Source organism: Panthera uncia, chromosome D4 (assembly GCF_023721935.1).
Source record: "Panthera uncia isolate 11264 chromosome D4, Puncia_PCG_1.0, whole genome shotgun sequence".
NCBI classification, from domain to species: domain Eukaryota; kingdom Metazoa; phylum Chordata; class Mammalia; order Carnivora; family Felidae; genus Panthera; species Panthera uncia.
Window position 1 is genome coordinate 13986826 of NC_064807.1, and position 18406 is coordinate 14005231.

The following is an 18406-nucleotide window of genomic DNA, read 5'->3' on the forward strand; positions in this document are numbered from 1 at the left end:
ATTGAGGCCGACTGGGCAATGAATTTCTTCAAAACCATTCAAAGTATTGATATATTACCAACTTGAAAAGCAAAGACCATATAAAAAATTAAAACCTCCCACATGATATTTAACTATGAAGTAATGAGTGATTTTTAGATAAATGTATTAGAACTTGAAACTCCTAATGGATGTTTTCCTTTGGGGAAAAACATTGTTCCTCAAAAATATTTGAAGCTTCTTTTTGTCTCTCTGTCTCCCAGCTGGTTTCAAACCACAGAACACAAATCTTAGTATTTTCACTCTTTTTTTTTTTTTTTTTTTTTTTAGTAAAATGTAGGGGCTCCTGGCTGGCTCAGTTGGAAGAGTGTTACTCGATCCCAGGGTTGTGAGTTTAAGCCCCACACTAGGTATAGAGATTACTTAAAAATGAAATCTTAGGGGCGCCTGGGTGGCTCAGTCGGTTAAGCGTCCGACTTCGGCTCAGGTCACGATCTCACGGTCCGTGAGTTCGAGCCCCGCGTCAGGCTCTGGGCTGACGACCCAGAGCCTGGAGCCTGCTTCTGGTTCTGTGTCTCCCTCTCTCTCTGCCCCTCCCCCGTTCATGCTCTCTCTCTGTCTCAAAAATAAATAAATGTTAAAAAAAAAATTTAAAAAAAAAAAAAATGAAATCTTAGGGGCGCCTGGGTGACTCAGTCGGCTAAGTGTCTGACTCTTAATTTTGGCTCAGGTCATGATCTCATAGCTCGTGGGTTTAAGCCCTGCATCGGGCTCTGTGCTGACAGCTTGGAGCCTGGAACCTGCTTCTGCTTCTGTGTCTCCCTCTCTCTCTGCCCCTCCCCCACTCGCATTCTGTCTCTGTCTCTCTCAAAAATAAATAAACATGGAAAAAAATTTTTTTTTAAATAAAAAAAAATGAAATCTTAGGGGCGCCTGGGTGACTCAGTCAGGTAAGTGTCTGACTCTTAATTTTGGCTCAGGTCATGGTCTCACAGTTAATGGGATCAAGCCCTGTGTCAGGTTTGGCACTCACAGCACGGAGCCTGCTTGGGATTCTCTCTCTCCCTCTCTTTCTGCCCCTCCCCCACTCACACGTGTGAGCTCTCTCTCTCAAAATAAATAAACATTTAAAAAAAATGAAATCTTAGGGGCGCCTGGGTGGCTCAGTCGGTTAAGCGGCCGACTTTGGCTCAGGTCATGATCTCGCGGTCCGTGGGTTCGAGCCCCGCGTCGGGCTCTTTGCTGACTGCTCGGAGCCTGGAGCCTGTTTCGGATTCTGTGTCTGCCTCTCTCTGACCCTCCCCTGTTCGTGCTCTGTCTCTCTCTGTCTCAAAAATAAATAAACGTTAAAAAAATAAATAAATAAAAAGAGAAAAAAACCGAAACCTTAAAAGAAAAAAGAACAAATGTAGTTTTACCATTACACTTAGTCATTTTTATCACTAAAAACCTCTGGCAGTCAGACAATCATACCCACCACAAAGGATGAAGTCGCAGGAAGAATTCTGCCAAAGTGGCAGAATGGGCAGGAAGGGCAATCCTTTAACCGTGTCATGTCCACGGATTCCTTTAACAATTGCTTCCATAAGCAGCTACAACTCCTGTTCTCTAATTATACTTTCATTCGCTAGAGCCAAGTGAAGATATCACAAGGCTTTCTTTTTAATTTCATTCCGCTATTTCCTTCCCTCTTCCTTCTCCTGCACTGGGTCATCTGTACACGTGCGTGTCCACGCGTGCACACTTACCATCTGGGGCGTATTTTGAGGATATGCCTAAAATGACCGCGAGTGCAACGAAAAATGAGAAACTAGTGATGGCGAAGCAAATGAAAGTATTTTTGTGCCTCTTCTGCTTTCGGCTCTCTCGCTGGGCCTGCTGCTCTTCAGGTGAGAAAGCGAAGGTGGCCCGGGCTTCCTGTCTGACGGAGGTCAATTTGGCTGAAGCTTGGCTCTTTGGAGGAGGAGGGGGACGCAGCGGCACAACCTTCCCGGGAACATAGCCAGACGAGCGATGGCCGTTTCCGTTCTGAGGTTGCAGGAAAGCAGGGGGGTGTCCCCTGGAATCAGTGGCATGCATGATACACTGTCACTGCGAAAAGAAGAAAATTACGGTTCAGAAATGTGAGAATTGTGATGGTTTTATTAAGCGTCTTTGGTGGTGGCCAAATCGTGTAACATAAAACGTGCTATCTTAACCACGTTTCAGTGCACAGTTCAGGGGCATCAAGTGCCTTCAGCGGTTGTACGACCGTTATCACCATCCATTTCCAGGACTTTTTCATCATCCCACACAGAAACTCTGCAGCCATTAAGCAAGAATTGCCCATTCCTCCCTGGTAACCACTGTAATGACTTTGAAAATACCAAGTCAGCCTACATCCCTGATATAACCACCAATTGTTTTCTAATGCTCCTGCTTTTTAAAAAAAAATGTGTAATGTTTTATTTATTTTTGAGAGAGAGGGCACGAGTGGGGGAGAGGCGGAGAGAGGGAGAACAGAATCCGAAGCAGGTTCCAAGCTCTGAGCTGTCAGCACAGAGCCCGACGTGGGGCTGGCACTCGTGAACCCTGAGATCATGACCTGAGCCAGAGTCAGACACTCAACCAACTGAGCCACCCAGGCGCCCCGTAATGCTCCTGCTTCTTGACCCTGGTGGCACCTTATAATCACCCTCTAACATTAATGCCCAGTGCCACACCCCAAACAATCAAGTCAGGATCCAAGCATCTCTATCTTTTAAATGTCACCTGAGTAATTCTAGCAAGAACTTGGTTGAGAGCCGCTCTTCAGAGGCAACTGTTTTCAGTTTTCATTGTACAAAAAAGAATCACCAGGGATGTTTGTTAACAACGTAGATTCCTCGGTTCTCCACTCCAGTGATTCCAGCTCAACTGGTGCAGAGGGCCGTGGATTTTACATTTTTAAAACACACCCTGGTGACACTAAAGCAAGTGGTCACACTTTTTGAGGAGCATTACCATAAGCCCTTCAAACTGAACTTAAAGTCCATGCATCATATGAAGACCGTAAGTTGGCCCTAACAAGTTCCAATAGACAAGCTTTCATGTTTAGGTGTTCGATTTCCCCACAGATTTTTCTTTCAGTGAAGCAACTTAAGTATTTCTACCTGTTATTACTTAACTATAGGCTATGAGTTCATTTAGTGAGAAAACCTAATGTCTACATTAGCTGGTTTAAAAAGAGACAACGGGCTCTTTGGGGCACCTGGGTGGCTCAGTCAGTTAAGTGTCCGACTTCAGCTAAGGTCACGATCTCATGGTTCAAGAGTTCGAGTCCCATATCAGGCTCTCCACTGTCAACTAGGAGCCTGCTTCAGATCCTCTGTCCTCCCCTGTCTCTGCACCTCCCCTGCTCTCTCTCTTTCTCTTTCTTTATCAACATTAAAATAAATAAATAAACATTAAACATTTTTAAAAAGAGAGAGAGACAACAGGCCCAAAATGGAGTCACTTATGCTAAGGCCACGTCAGCAAACCGAGACTTAACAACGAACCCAATTGCAGTTCAGCTTCTCTCAGGAACATAACCTTTAACCAACCTTTAACCAACCTTTAACCAACCTGGTCAGCACTGGCAAGGTAATCTGCCTGACAAACCACTGCCTTCCCCCAAAGGAAGATACCTTGCCTGAAACAATACACTCTTTGCCAAAAACTTTTTCTGCCCCCTCTGCCTGTAAAAGCCTTCCATTTGGTACAGCTCCTCGAAGCCCCTCTCTACCTGCTAACATGAGATGCTGCCTGATTCATCAATCATTAAGTAAAGCCAATTAGATCTTCAAACTCACTCAACTGAATGTCATTTTTAAACAATCTCTTTAAATCCTCAAAATTTGTTTAAAAAATAGGTACTCAAATATTATGGTTAGGATAACTAACAAAAAAAAAAAAAAATCTGGCTCAGAGTACTTACGCCAGGCACTATTCTAAACATCTTACATGTACTACTCATCTAATACATTTGTTTTAAATGTCTATTTATTTATTTTGAGAAAGAAAGCACACCACCGAGGAGCGGAGAAAGGGAGAAAGACAATCCCAAGCAAGCCATCAATGTGGAAGCTGACACAGGGCTCGATCTCATGAACAATGAGATCATGACCTGAGCCACAATCAAGAGTTGGATGCTTGGGCGCCTGGGTGGCTCAGTTGGTGAAGCGTCCGACTTTGGCTCAGGTTATCATCTCATGGCTCGTGAGTCCAAGCCCCGCGTCAGGCTCTGCACTAACAGCTCAGAGCCTGGAGCCTGCTTCGGATTCTGTGTCTCCCTCTGTCTCTGCCCCTCCCTCACTCATGCTCTGTGTGTGTGTGTCTCTCTCTCAAAACTAAATAAACATTTAAAAAAAAGTTGGATGCTCAACCAACTGAGCCACTCAGGCGCCACACTCATCTAATGCATTTAATACAACAAATCTGTGTATCTCCCATTATCCTTATTTTGCACCTGAGAAAGGTTAATTAGCTATTATATGGAAAAAACAGGACGCTAGAGTTCTGGCTCTTAACCATTACACTAATGTGTCTTTCAAAACAATTGAAAAGCAAGAATTCCAAAGAAATCAGTTTTCTGATTTGCAAGGGTGTAACTCGAACTGAGCTGAGTCTAAAAGAATACAGCACATTAATATTTTCAGGAATTCTTCAAGCAGAAGTTCACTACAAATGATTCTTATCTAAGAGAAGCTCTCTCTCTCTCTCTCTCACACACACACACACACACACACACACACGTCAGTCGTTTTTATTTTTTTATAGTAAGCACTTGTAAGTTTTTGAAAGAGTAAGTTTTAAATGCAACCCTATTCTGTTACTTTGCAAAGGGAAGGGAAGGGAGGGGAGGGGAGGGGAGGGGAGGGGAGGGGAGGGGAGGGAAGAAAGGAAGAAAGAAAGAAAGAGAAAGAAAGAAAGAAAGAAAGAAGAAGAAAGAAAGAAAAAAGAAAGGAAGGAAGAAAGGAAGGAAGGAAGAAAGGAAGGAAGGAAGAAAGAAAAGAAATCCTATGCTACTATATAATGTTCTTATTGCAATGACTGTGGATAAATAAGATGGGCTGAATGGTTTCAGAAACATGGTGTTCAACCTCTCCCATTCCGTAATAACTAGAGCATCTCAGAGTCACCTGATTTCACTCAATAGCCTTGTAATTAATTCCCCTCATGTTTTGCCAAAACAATGAATGAGATCCCAGTCATAAGGGTACCCCCAAATTGCTCTAAACTACACCAAACCCATTAAACATAAAATGCCGTCATTAGAGAAGCCATCAATAAGCATTCCCAGGACCCAAACGACCTGCAAATTCATGGGGACAGAAAGGGAATCTAATCAGGAATTGATGCTGATTTTACATGGGGCAAAGAACATTCTGAGTCAGTGTATCTGTCAAAAACACTTGGTTAGCGGGGTTTGATTTCTGAACAAAAGTAATTATTTAGATGAAGCTTAAGCTCCATGACAAAGGAAAGAGAACATGATTCAAGGTGCTATTGAAGACATTACCGCATGTGCCAAACAGCAGAATGAGATAATAGAGACATCCTGCTGGAACAAATGAGAGAGTATAACAAAGAGCCCTTTCTGATCCTCTATTAACAAAGAAAAAGCTAAACTAGATATTCTTGAGTGCCAGGCTCACCAGGGCGGGAGGGGAGTCATGAGTATAATCTGCTCTGAAAGGGAGTGGGGATCTTTTGTTTGAGGCTGCAATCAACTGATACTTCATTGTTTCAGGGTGAGAAAGGTTGTTATTACTTAACAGGCTGGAGGGCCCTTTTGTGGGAGATGATGTGTCTCCAGATGTACCCACAGTATAATAACAGGCAGTAAGAGGCTAAATGAAGCCACCAAGCCACTGGGAATAATTTGTCTTCACAGTCATAAAATGATAGACTCACATGGAAAATTCAGATGGTGTCTGCCATAAACTAAAATGGTCAAGAAATGAAAGTAACTGTGGTTGTGTTTGCCCCAGAACTCTTTTGTAAAACTATATGCAAAATATTAATTTTTATTATTTTCTTAAGTAAACTCGATGCCCAACATGGGCTTGAACTCATGACTCCGGAGACCAAGGGTTCCATGCTCTACCAAATTAAGTCAGCCAGGCACCCCAAAACTAAATATATTTCTATTCATATATTTTGAGCCCATTAGCTCCACTCTATTGAAAGACATGTAAATGCATAAGCAGCAAATACAATCATTTTCTTCCTAAGAAGTAACATACTGTTGAAACCGTCTTAAAATTACAATCAGGGGCACCTGCCTAGCTCAGTCAGAAGAGCGTGCAACTCTTAACCTCGGGGTCATGAGTTCAAGCCCATGTTGGGTGTAGACATTACCTAAATAAATAAACTTTTAAAAAATTACAATAAAAAAAAAATCACTTTATGCAGATTTCCCTTTCAATTTATTATAATTTGTAAAAATACAAGATAAATTTAGGATATCACTTTACATTTATGAGTTTATTTTACAAGTAGTATTATGAATCAGTTACTTAAAAATATAATTATTGCTAGTTATAGATTTAAACTATTTGTGGGAAAAATTGACATTTCACTCATTCAATAAGCAATAGTGAGATCCTAAGGTCATTAGAGGATTGTGGTAAGAACTACTGAGGATAGAGAAAAGATTTACGGCATCCCCAAAAAACACAATTCCTAAATTCAACTTTAATCACTCACTTGAAGGCAGAGTTAAATTGACCAGGGAAATACAGCTGACCCTTGAAGTAGGGGCACTTATCCCCCACCATGCAGTCAAAAATCCATGTATAACTTTTGACTCCCCCAAAACTTAACGACTAATAACAGCCTACTGTTGACTAGAAGCCTTATGGATAACCAAATAGTTGATTAACACACATTTTGTGTGTAATATGTATTCTATACTGTATTCTTACAACAAAGTAAACCATAGAAAAGAAAATGCCATTACGAAAATCCTAAGGAAGACAAAATACGTTGACAGCACTGGACTGTGTTTATGGGGGAAGATCCACATATTAGTGGATCCGAGCAGCACCATGAGAACAGTGGTCAAGTTCCCAAGCTCTCTGACCCATGGCCGTTTCATCCACGAGATTGTTAGTACAGCCCCTGCAGCATTAGTGAGTCTGGCGTTCTGAGAACAAAGAGGCACCTAACAGAAGAAAGAGGATGAAGAGGTCCCTCTGGGCTTTCAAGACTTCAAGGTGAGTATTAGCTGTCATTGTGAAGTTTTGACGACAGACCAATGTTTTTACTTCATACGCTACTAATCTGTTCCCGTTACATGTCGTTTTTAAGACGGCGGTCTTTCTAGTGGAAAGCACACAGTACTATACAGAAGGAACACGTTCGCATTTTATGATGTATTTGAAGAGCTAAATCCCTAAACACAGATAGATAATCCAAAGTGGGGGGAAAAAAGTCATTCGTATTGAGTTGGGAAATGCACTCCATGCAAGTTTTGAAGCATAACTTTTGGTATTTGAATTATCTCGTATTTATTTACTGGATGACAGCCCGAAAGGCTTAGTAAAAATTAATTAATTAAAATGTTAGTATAGGTGCTGCCGAAGCCAGCACTAATTAATTAAAAAGTTAAATCACTAAATATAAATAAATAAATAAATAAATAAATAAATAAATAAATAAAATCATGCCGTTAAAGATATTCACAGGGAATTTGGGCAAATATTTAAAATAGAACAGTTCATGGTGCCAGACTAGAAGTCTGGTGGGTATCGGGGTTTATATATCATAGCAGTAGCTCAGCTTTGGGAGTATCATTCATCATATTTGTCTACATTGACCAACTGGGAAAAGAAGGTAGAGGAATAAAAATTAAGATTTCTTGGCCCCTTATCCCTTCACTGCTTAGGGAAAAGTTTATAACGAAGGGCTGATTCTTCCCCCTCTTACCTCTAAAATAAGTAATACAAGAAATTACTAAGACTATGAAACTATCAACTTAAAAGATAAAAATGCAAATGCTGAAAAAGGGGGAAGCATTCAAAACCTACCATTTTGGGGGCACATGGGTGGCTCAGAGCCTGGAGTCTGCTTCAGATTCTGTGTCTCTCTCTCTCTCTCTCTCTCTCTGCCCCTCCCCTGCTCACACTCTGTCTCTCTCTCTCAAAAATAAGTAAACATTAAAAAAATTTTTTAAATAGAACTACTAATTTTGTAAAAAAAAATTCGCCAAAAAGAAACCTTTAAAACTTCCTGTTACTTTGAAACAAAATTCTTCTCTTGCATAAAAAGAATGCATAACCTTCAACAGCAACTCAAGGTGGGAGGGGGCCTGTACATTTGATAAGAACACTCAATTACAAGAAGTAATCACAGAAAATAATTTGTTTTGAAATTTCAATAACATTACAGGAGATCAGGTTGGTAAGGGTTTCTTGGGCCTATAAAAATAAAAGAGCATGGGGCACTGGGTGGCTTAGTCAGATGACTGTCAGACTCTTGACTTCAGCTCAGGTCCTGGTCTCATGGTTCGTAAGTTCGAGCCCTGCATCAGTGCTGCTAGCACAGAGTCTGCTTGGGATTCTCTGTCTCCTTCTCTCTCTGCCCCTCCCCACTCGTGCACTCTCTCTCTCAAAAATAAATATTAAGAAAAAGAGAGCATGATTTTAAGAAAACTGAGATATTCTCATTTAAAGTCAGCAAACACTGTGCTATCCCATCCAAGAAACCCTTCCATCTCAGGATTCTGCAAGAAGTTCTGTCTGTTCTGCCCTGTACTCTGTGTAAAACTCTTGTTAGGGTGCTCCTGGCTGGCTGAGTCGGTAGAATGTAAGACTCTTGATCTCAGGGTCATGAGTTCGAGCCCCACATTGGGTGTGGAGATTACTAAAAAAGAAATAAATAAATAGATAGATAGATAAATCTCTTGTTGGATCATCTTGCTCTCTGCCTTATGTTCCAGTTAACGTGTAGACTTGCCGTCCTTCAGTCAACTATAATAAGCCTCTTGAGAACAGGGACTATGTCTTACTCATCTTCATATTCTCACAGGATCTTACACATAGTAGGTACTCACTAGGGGCTTGTGGAACTTTGATCAATATCCCTCTATAGATCACACATACACATATACACAGACTGGAATTTCCCACTTAATCTTTCTTTAACATCCTTGAGGCTCTGGGAAATTTGTCTAATCTATCTGTATCTATTGCCCTGATTTAGGAAACACTGAGAATGTTTACAACTTCAAGCAAAAAGGTCAAAGCATTAATTTTTACAAAATGCAGTCCTAGTGTGCAAACTAGCAGGTGACTAAAGGTATAATTACCAGCTGCAAACAGGAATTCTAAAGATAAAGAGCAGCACCCTAGACAAGCCCAACCTTTCACAATATTTTGTAATAGTTTTAGCAATACAGTATGAAATGCAGTAGGCACACAGGAAAAAAGAAAGTGCTCCATTCCGCTTTATGTTGTTATGCTGACGGCCAATAAATGCTGTGATCTGGGTCACTTGGCTGGCTCAGGCAGTAGAGCATGTGACTTTTGATCTCTGGGTTATGAGTTTGTGCCCCAGGGTGGTGAGTTCAAGCCCTACGTTGGACACAGAGCTTAATTTGGAAGAAAAAAAAAACGCGGGGCGGGGGGGGGAATATCGAAAAATTTTTGAAAAAAAAAATTTATTGAAGGAGTCTTCTCAATACAGACATAGCAGCAGTAATTCAAAATTAATAAGAGCTCTTTAAAAGGACCAAGTTTTGAGGCGCCTGGGTGGCTCAGTCAGTTGAGGTCTGACTTCAGCTCAGGTCATGATCTCACAGCTCGTGAGTTCGAGCTCCGCGTCGGGGTCTGTGGCTGACAGCTCGCAGTCTGGAGCCTGCTTCCGCTTCTGCGTCTCCCTCTCTCTCTGCCCCTAACCCACTCTCATTCTGTCCCTGTTTCTCTCAAAAGTAAATAAACATTTAAAAAAAAAAAATTTAAAAGGACCGAGTTTTCACGTGCTTTCTACTGCGGAGACATTAATATAGAAGACAAAAACTGCTTCCTACATATGCTTATCACTTACATGGTGCTTGAGGGCACTTAGTGCCAGAAGCTGTATATTCAGTCCCCCCAATCGCCCAGCCCCTCCAACCCCGTGGGGAGGGGCTCTCATAGCCCATGCTATGCCCTGCATACTGACCCCATCATAGTGAACACTTAATGAAAACTCACTGCTTTTGATTCATTTAACCATTTTTAAATCCCGCCTGCACTTGTTTCGAGAACTTATTTTTGAATGGAAAATTTAGGCTTATAGGAATAGTCAAGAAGCTGGCATGATCTCAAGCTTATTCTTCTTTGATCAAGGACATAATTTTGGAAACAGTGTCCAATCTAAAGGTCACTTCTGCAAGTTACGGTCTTCATTTTCTAAGAGTTTCGGTACAACCGGCCAAACTCTGGCCGAGGAAACTTCCTTTTATTAAGATCTTGGTAGGGGCGCCTGGGTGGCGCAGTCGGTTAAGCGTCCGACTTCAGCCAGGTCACGATCTCGCGGTCCGTGAGTTCGAGCCCCGCGTCAGGCTCTGGGCTGATGGCTCGGAGCCTGGAGCCTGTTTCCGATTCTGTGTCTCCCTCTCTCTCTGCCCCTTCCCTGCTCATGCTCTGTCTCTCTCTGTCTCAAAAATATATAAAAACATTTAAAAAAAAAAAAAAAAGATCTTGGTAGCTCTTCATAACACACTCACTGGTATGCTTAAGTCACAATAAAAAGTAAACCATGCCAGGAACGAGTGGTCATTTGTGAATTACCTTGAAAATAAATGATAGATGTTGATAATTATTAGTAATTATGACCTAGTTAAAATTTTAACCAGCTCCTAACGGCTTTGAACTTCCAATTAATGGTTTCAACTTCCAATCTCTCATGTTTAGGAAAAAGATAACACAGAATAATATCAAGGAACCAGGTTTAGGGTTTGGGAGGGCGGTCAGGGGTTTCTTTAGTTTTGTGGTAGATTCGGACTACGTCTACAGTTGCTAAACAATGAGCTCAATACTTCAATCATATAAAACTGTTCAGTAAGAAATAAGCTTAGCACAACTGGCTTGTAGCTCCTTTAGTTTCTCAAGCTGTCAAATAAATACTTAAGTCTGATCCATATGTTTGTGAAGATTGTGTATTTAAACAGATATTATAAAGATTTTCAAAAAAACGATGGTTGAAAAAGTTTCTGGGGGGAAAAAATCCTTCTACAGACAGTTACCAGGAATATTTTTTAGTGCATATCGTATTCCCAGAGCACACAGGATAAAGTACATTTTTAAACAGTGCTCCCCGCAAAAGAATTCAATATAAATGCTAGGTCTATACATAGAGCTATTTGGGAGAATACAGACAGATGGTGGGGAAAGATTAAGTTCACTTTCCCTCAGAGATCTGCTTCATTTGTGTAAGCATACTCCCAGAGAATCCAATACCCAGAGACCTCCAAACGGGACGGTGACTTCACACAAGACACACTCACACAAAAGGGTAGCCTTTTTGGCTTTTCTTTCAACTCTCCAAACCAAGACGAGTCACTATCACCTGCAAATGTCTGGTATGTTCCCAAGGAATAAGACACTTTGCACAGTTTCTTCACATTAACTCTGGTTCACTTTTACTAAGCTGATCGTACCCAGGCCAATGTTTCCAGGAAGAGGGGAAGAATTGGCCCTTCATTATAAACCTTTCCCTAAGCAGTGAAGGGATAAGAGGCCAAGAAATCTTAATTTTTATTCCTCTACCTTCTTTTTCCAGTTGGTCAATTTAGACAAATATGATGAATGATACTCCCAAAGCTGAGCTACTGCTATTACATATAGACCCCGATTTTTCTAGTCTGGCATCAAGAAGTGTTCACATTATCTCCTCCCTCACAAGGAAATCACTCTCCCAGTACAGACTAACTCCATTAAAATAAAATACTTGGGGGGCACCTGGGTGGCTCAATCGGTTGAGCGTCCGACTTCAGCTCAGGTCATGATCTCACGGTCCGTGGGTTAGAGCCCTGCGTCGGGCTCTGTGCTGACAGCTCAGAGCCTGGAGCCTGCTTCAGATTCTGTCTCCCTCTCTCTCTGCCCCTCCCCTGCTCATGCTCTGTCTCTCTCTCTCTCTGTCAAAAATAAATAAACATTAAAAAAATATATAATACAGGGGAGCCTGGGTAGCTCAGTAGGTTAAGCATCTGACTTCAGCTTAGGTCATGATCTCCAGTTCGTGAGTTCCAGCCCTGAGTCAGGCTCTGTGCTGACAGGTCAGAGCCCGGAGCCTGCTTCAGATTCTATATCACCCTCTCTCTCTGTCCCTCCCCTGTCCTCTCTCTCTCTCTGTCTCTCTCTCTCTCTCAAAAATAAGTAAACATAAAATTTTTTTTGAATACAATACAGAGAAATTATAAAGAATCTTTTAGGGGCTCCTGGGTGGCTCAGTTGGTTGGGCGTCCAGCTTCAGCTCAGGTCATGATCTCATGGTCCATGAGTTTGAGCCCTGCATCAGGCTCTGTGCTGACAGCTCAGAGCCTGGAGCCTGCTTTGGATTCTGTGTCTCCCCCCAACCCTCGCCCCTCCCCCCACTCATGCTCTGTCTCTCTCTCAGAAATAAACATTAAAAAAAAAATTTAAAAAAAATGAATATCTTAAAACTATAAATCTCCTCAAAAGACCTACGTTGACTAAAAATCATTTTGGGTCAGTAAATATTGAGTCAGAATAAGTATTCTTTAAAGCAAAAAGAGGAGATACCAAGTAAAATGCGTGCATTTTTAATAACTGTGTACTTCTGGTGACTGTATAGTTTAAAATCCTATTTTTTTATCAAGTTTTATAAAAATGGGAAAAAATAAAAGCTAGGAGACATTTGTATCTGCTCAGAAATTCACTTTTCAGAAAAAAAAAAAAAGAAATTCACTTTTCAGTTAAGCTCTGCTCTCTTTGCTGGAATACTAGTCAGGGAATAGTAGACCCCCAGAAAACAAAAATTAACCAAAATACAAAGAGGTGGCTTATGTTAAAAACAACAAAACAATAAATACTGAGTTTATGGGCCTGCATGGAGGAAATTCAGATTAGCAAGCCAGCTACAATTTCACTAAAGTGGAGATATCCTCGGCAAATTACACTGGACTCTCCTGTTAAATATAGATCCCTCAAAACAAAGAGTCTTATTTATGATATCTAACACCCAAAAGCGAACCAAGTGAACACTTTCGCATCTTAAAGTTATAGAGGTGACCTTTAAGACATATCTTTAATTATATTCTTATAGTCCTCCCATTTACGCAAGATACAGGAGGCAGATGTCTGATTTTCCTGACACCACACACGCTCGTTAATCCCGTCTTTTCCAAATCTGTTAAGCATCTCCATGAAAAGCAAGGCTTGACCCCAAAGCCAAGATGGCTGACAGAGTGAAAAGGCTGAAGAACATTACCGTGGGCAACAAAAGGGAAGCAAAAGAGAAAAGACAGACCTTCAGACCAACAGGGGAGAAAGGCTGATAGTGAAGAATATCTCACACTCCTTACCCCGTCGAAAATAAATCTTAAAAGAGCAAAGTATGTAGGCCCTGGCTGGAAGGAAAGAACTAAGGGTAAACACAACAGGAGAAAGAACAAGGCTTCCACTTGGGAAGCTGGAGAAAGGAGAGGGTCAGTTTACCTCCCAGTCCTCTGCTCTTCACGTCTGTTTCTTTTTCCTGATGATTATTCCTCAGATTCCTTTTTCTCCTTAATCCTTTCTGTTGAAAAGCTGCCCCCTTTCTACCCTCCTTCCCAATGCTCCTTGGACCACCCCCCTTCGCCCTTGTTCCCCACAGGCTGGGAGGACACAGCAGAGGCTTCCACCCTGCTGACAGTGACGGATGGCTGCCAGAGGCACACAATGGCAGATGAAGGCGTGTCATCAGCCTTGCAGCTGGCCTTCGAAAGAAAGAACCGAAGCCAACGTCTGACCTGAGGGAGGCTGATTTAATTAAGGTTACGGCAAAGGGCAGAACTGTCTGCAGGCTGCATTCTCCGCGAGCGCTGGGGACAAAGCTTGAAAATACTTCTCAGGAAGAAAGAGCCAAGAAAGTTATGTTGGCTTAAATGTTGAAAGGGAGGAAAAAAGTAAAGGCAACAGAGATAGGTTTGATAAACAAGCACAGATACACCAAAAGTCCATGATCCCCTGATACACAGACATCAAGATACAGGGACCATAGGAAGCATATAACGGGTATGTTTGGACATGCCTTTCAAACTACGAAATATCCCAGATGAATAATGAGATGCCCAGAGTGAAGTGATCTGGGGCCCCTCAATCCAGCATCAAAGCAAAGTTCCTACCAATGGCAGGACCAGGACCAGAATCCAAATGTCCTGTTTCTTTCACTGACAACCTCGAGCCTATTTTTAATACAATTTTCCCCACTGAGAGTAAAGGCTTGCCCAAGAGGAAAAACATTCAGGCTTGAGCATCTCTTATGAGACAAGGACTCTGCTAGATGACAGGGACCCAGTGGTGCACAAACAAACAAATTCTCTACCTTCAACGAGCTCAGAGCTCAGTGTTGGGGTGGAGGGTGTCAGGAGATGAGCCAAGTAAAGAAGTCATTACAATGCACATGAAGCAGACACTGGGCTGGGGGGTTCTAAAGAGGTGATCGCCTGAGTTTATTAGATCTCAACGAATGGAACAGAGGTATATTTTTAAAAGCCCTGGCGAACTGACTTACCCAAATGCGTATCACCAGACTACTACTAATAGCTTCTTTTTGGATGTGCAAAGTGAAACCTACCACTGAACTCTGCCACTGAAATGACAACACACTGTCCAACAATGACCACTATGTGGGGGAACCAACAGAAGTCTTTCGTAGTGTCTGGAAGGCTTGCAGGCAGAGTGTTACCTGCAGATGAGTGCCCGGCCGAAATAAAAATAGTCACAGTGCCCGGTCTCCTGGGGCATGTGAAATCTAGGCCTGCCAAAGGGACCATATCACACCTCCTCCAGTCTCGATGTTCATCAAAACTCAACGGTGCCAGAGCGTCAGCAAGGAGGACCAGTGAATGAGCAATTACTCAGCACTAGAGCAGTGTTTAGACTTTGCACAGCAGAGCAGGGACAGAACACAGCCAGCAGCAGTGGGACAGGCAAACAGAGGCTACGTGATCAACTCAACGGCTGCAAACACAAGCAGGGAGCAAGGAGAAACACTTTAAGGTTAAAGCCAAGCTCAGACCACATGGTAAGTAGGCAGCGGGGGAAAGTTATCCGTGAGCTGACTGTACATTGTGAAGCACGACCATGTGGAGAGGACAGGCAGTATCTAAATCAGTCCAAGCACTTGGGAAAGCAGCTATTAACATTAATCAAAAGACATTATTAACATGCGGAAAAGACGATTCTTCTTCCATTTGGCCTTTCCAGCTATACCTTCACACACACCCTACTTGCTCCCAACTGCTAGCTTCTCAACATCACCAGCCCTTCGTTTCTATCTCAGCATGTCCTCGGGGGGCTGGCGAATGACTGTCACCAAGTGCCCACTGAACAATTAAAGGTGTCTTTTGCACTAATGAAATATATTTTTTTAAATCCTCATATGAAGTTGGTTTTATAGAGGTGGCGCTGGTGATATGAATAAACAATAAGAAGTGTGTTTTTTTACCACAATAAAAAAAAAAGACTCATTTTCCTCATTCCTTCTGAAACAGGAATCAGGCATTTGTCCTTGTGCTAAACTTAATCTTTCCACTCCCTAAAATGTTAATAATTAATTTTCCAACCCCAACCCCACTGTATGTGAAAAAAACGACTCATTCTGGAGGGAAGTGAGTCACCGTTAGTGAGGGCCACTGTAACAACAGAAGGTTGGCCATCTCCAAGTACAAGCCAATAATTAGGCAAGAGCCCTCAAATCAATAACAATTTCTTACTCTTTGGACAGACTTCATAACTAGACGTGACCAAGACATCTGGCTTGTGGTGGATGTTCATGTGTTTTAAGATACTTACATCAAATTCAGAGCCAATAGGGACAATTCTTTTTTCTCGGTGGCTCAGTATGGATCATCTTAAATTGCAATCCTTTCGGGCAAAAACGTTCCAATCACACTTCTATGCAGTGTTAACACCATTTAAAAAACTTTATTAAAGCTAAGACTGCTACAAGATCCCTGAGGCAAACTTTTCATAATATAAAATCCCCAAATGTTGCCAAATTTTTACTTATTGTCCAAACTGAGATGGAGCCCTGATAAAATAAATATAAAAGGTTTATCACTTGTTACAACGTAATGAAAATAAGCGTCATGTTACAAATCTGGCTACAAGGTTAGACTAACTAATAACAATTTCAATGCAGATTTGCCTAACAGATCAAAGGACGGATTTTGGTGGGAGACAACAATTCCGTGTCTTTTAAGTCATACACAACAATTCCGTGTCTTTTAAGTCATACACAACGTCCCAGTCTGGGCCATTTTTTTTTTTTTAAAGAGACATTTTAGTAAAGACCCTACGCTTCATTTGTCTTTGCACTGCTCACAGCAACCAGCACAGAGCCTTGTACATCTTAGGAATGCAATAAAATATTTGCTGAACATAGTTCCTGACAACCAACATTAATGGCTTCCCAAAGCAAACACAGGGAAAACAAAAGAACATGCCAACATATTTCTAATATACTTTTAACCTATGATTCACAACACAAATCTGAATAATGTTTCCAGGAACTTACTTCTTTTCAAAAATGTGCACTTCTACAATATTTTAAATTTGTGTACTATTAATGGAAAATGCAAGTAAAGCTAACATTATGGTTACATTTAGTTCCCTATTTGCCAGAAATGTATTACGAGTAACATCACCCCCACTGTGTGCATCATGTCATGTGTAGGTCCTCCCAAACAAAAAAGAGTATCTGCTTTAAAGCTGGGTGCAATGGGTTTCTCAGCCCGAATGCAAATCATTTCACCATTAAAACATTAAAATAACTAAGTTGCTAACAAAAGCAAACAGGAACAGGGGCGCCTGGGTGGCGCAGTCGGTTAAGCGTCCGACTTCAGCCAGGTCACGATCTCGCGGTCCGTGAGTTCGAGCCCCGCGTCGGGCTCTGGGCTGATGGCTCAGAGCCTGGAGCCTGTTTCCGATTCTGTGTCTCCCTCTCTCTCTGCCCCTCCCCCGTTCATGCTCTGCCCGTTCATGCTCTGTCTCTCTCTGTCCCAAAAATAAAATAAAAAATAAAAAAAAAAAAATAAAAAAAAAAAAAAGCAAACAGGAACTAATTAGAGTACATTAGAGGGGGAAAAAAAATGCTGACCGGAAATAGGGACAAAGGGGTTCTTGTCCCTTGCTCAGCCATTAATTTACTATATGACCTTATCTAATTAGCCTCTCTGAGTCTCAATTTCCTCATTTTAATATTATTTTTAAGGCCCTTTCAAACTACAGGCTAAGATTCAATATGTCCCTGAAAATTGATTTACATTTGTACTGCTTCCCGCCCCAAGAAAATCACACTGAACTGATAGTTTGAAATATGTGAGTATATGGATTTCTATCAAAGGCAATTTATTACACTGTCAGATGAGCTTAAGTTCATTTCAAGTGGGGAGTAAGGCAAGTACATTAAAGCAAGACGTGCTTACAGATTCAAGTTTCACCTAGACAGCGACTGTTCTGACTGTGAGAACAGCCTTTTCTCTAACAGCATCGTTGAAAATTACACCTCTTTATACATGGAGAAAACTAGTAAGGGTCATTTTCAGGATCTCGAAAATGCAGATGCATGGCTTTTCCTTCCTTTTCCATATTTATCTTGTTAGGATAGAGGAAAGCAGAGGGGTTAGCTTGCCTTGGGAGACGGGGGAGGAACACGGCAGTTACAGAACAGCCCCAGACAAGCCCCTCTCAAACGAGGTGCTGTATGCACCAGCCCATCCTTCTAATTAGTGCTCACCACCCGAATGCAATGAGAAGATTTCCTGTGGCTGGAAATGGGAAGCTGCCTGGACAAGTTGAGGAATGCCATATGACAATAACCAGCATAAAGTCTGAAGAATTGCACTCAAGATGGGATTCGGAACACTCTGGAAAGGGTCAACAAAATAGAAATCTGTCACTGGAGCCAGCTGGACTGAGTTATGATTTGGATCTCTTCATTGCTCTAAAAAGAAAAAATTTTTGTTTGTTTGTTTTAAAGCTTTTTGTCTTTTGTTTTTTGGTTGTTTTGTTTTGGGGGTGTTTGTTTGTTTGTTTGTTTGTTTTTGAGAAAGACAGAGAGAGGGAGGGGCAGAGAGAGCAGAAGAGAGAATCCCAAGTAGGCTCTGTGCTGTCACAGTAGAGCCCGATGAGGAGCTCAGTCCCACGAACGTGGTATCGTGACCTGAGCCGAAATCAAGAGCTGAATGCTCAACCAACTTTTGGCTTTTCAA

General features: G+C 41.7%; 1 protein-coding gene across 2 annotated transcripts in view; it reads right to left on the reverse strand.

The window, feature by feature from the left end:
• The window catches only part of CEMIP2 (cell migration inducing hyaluronidase 2), an 86232-nt gene that overhangs the window by 63791 nt on the left and 4035 nt on the right, over window positions 1–18406 (reverse strand). For both annotated transcript variants that reach the window (XM_049646352.1, XM_049646265.1), the window contains exon 2: window positions 1728–2070. In XM_049646352.1, coding sequence (XP_049502309.1) covers window positions 1728–2058 — 331 coding nt within the window. In that variant the 5' untranslated portion in view covers window positions 2059–2070. The remainder of the gene's footprint in view (window positions 1–1727; window positions 2071–18406) is intronic.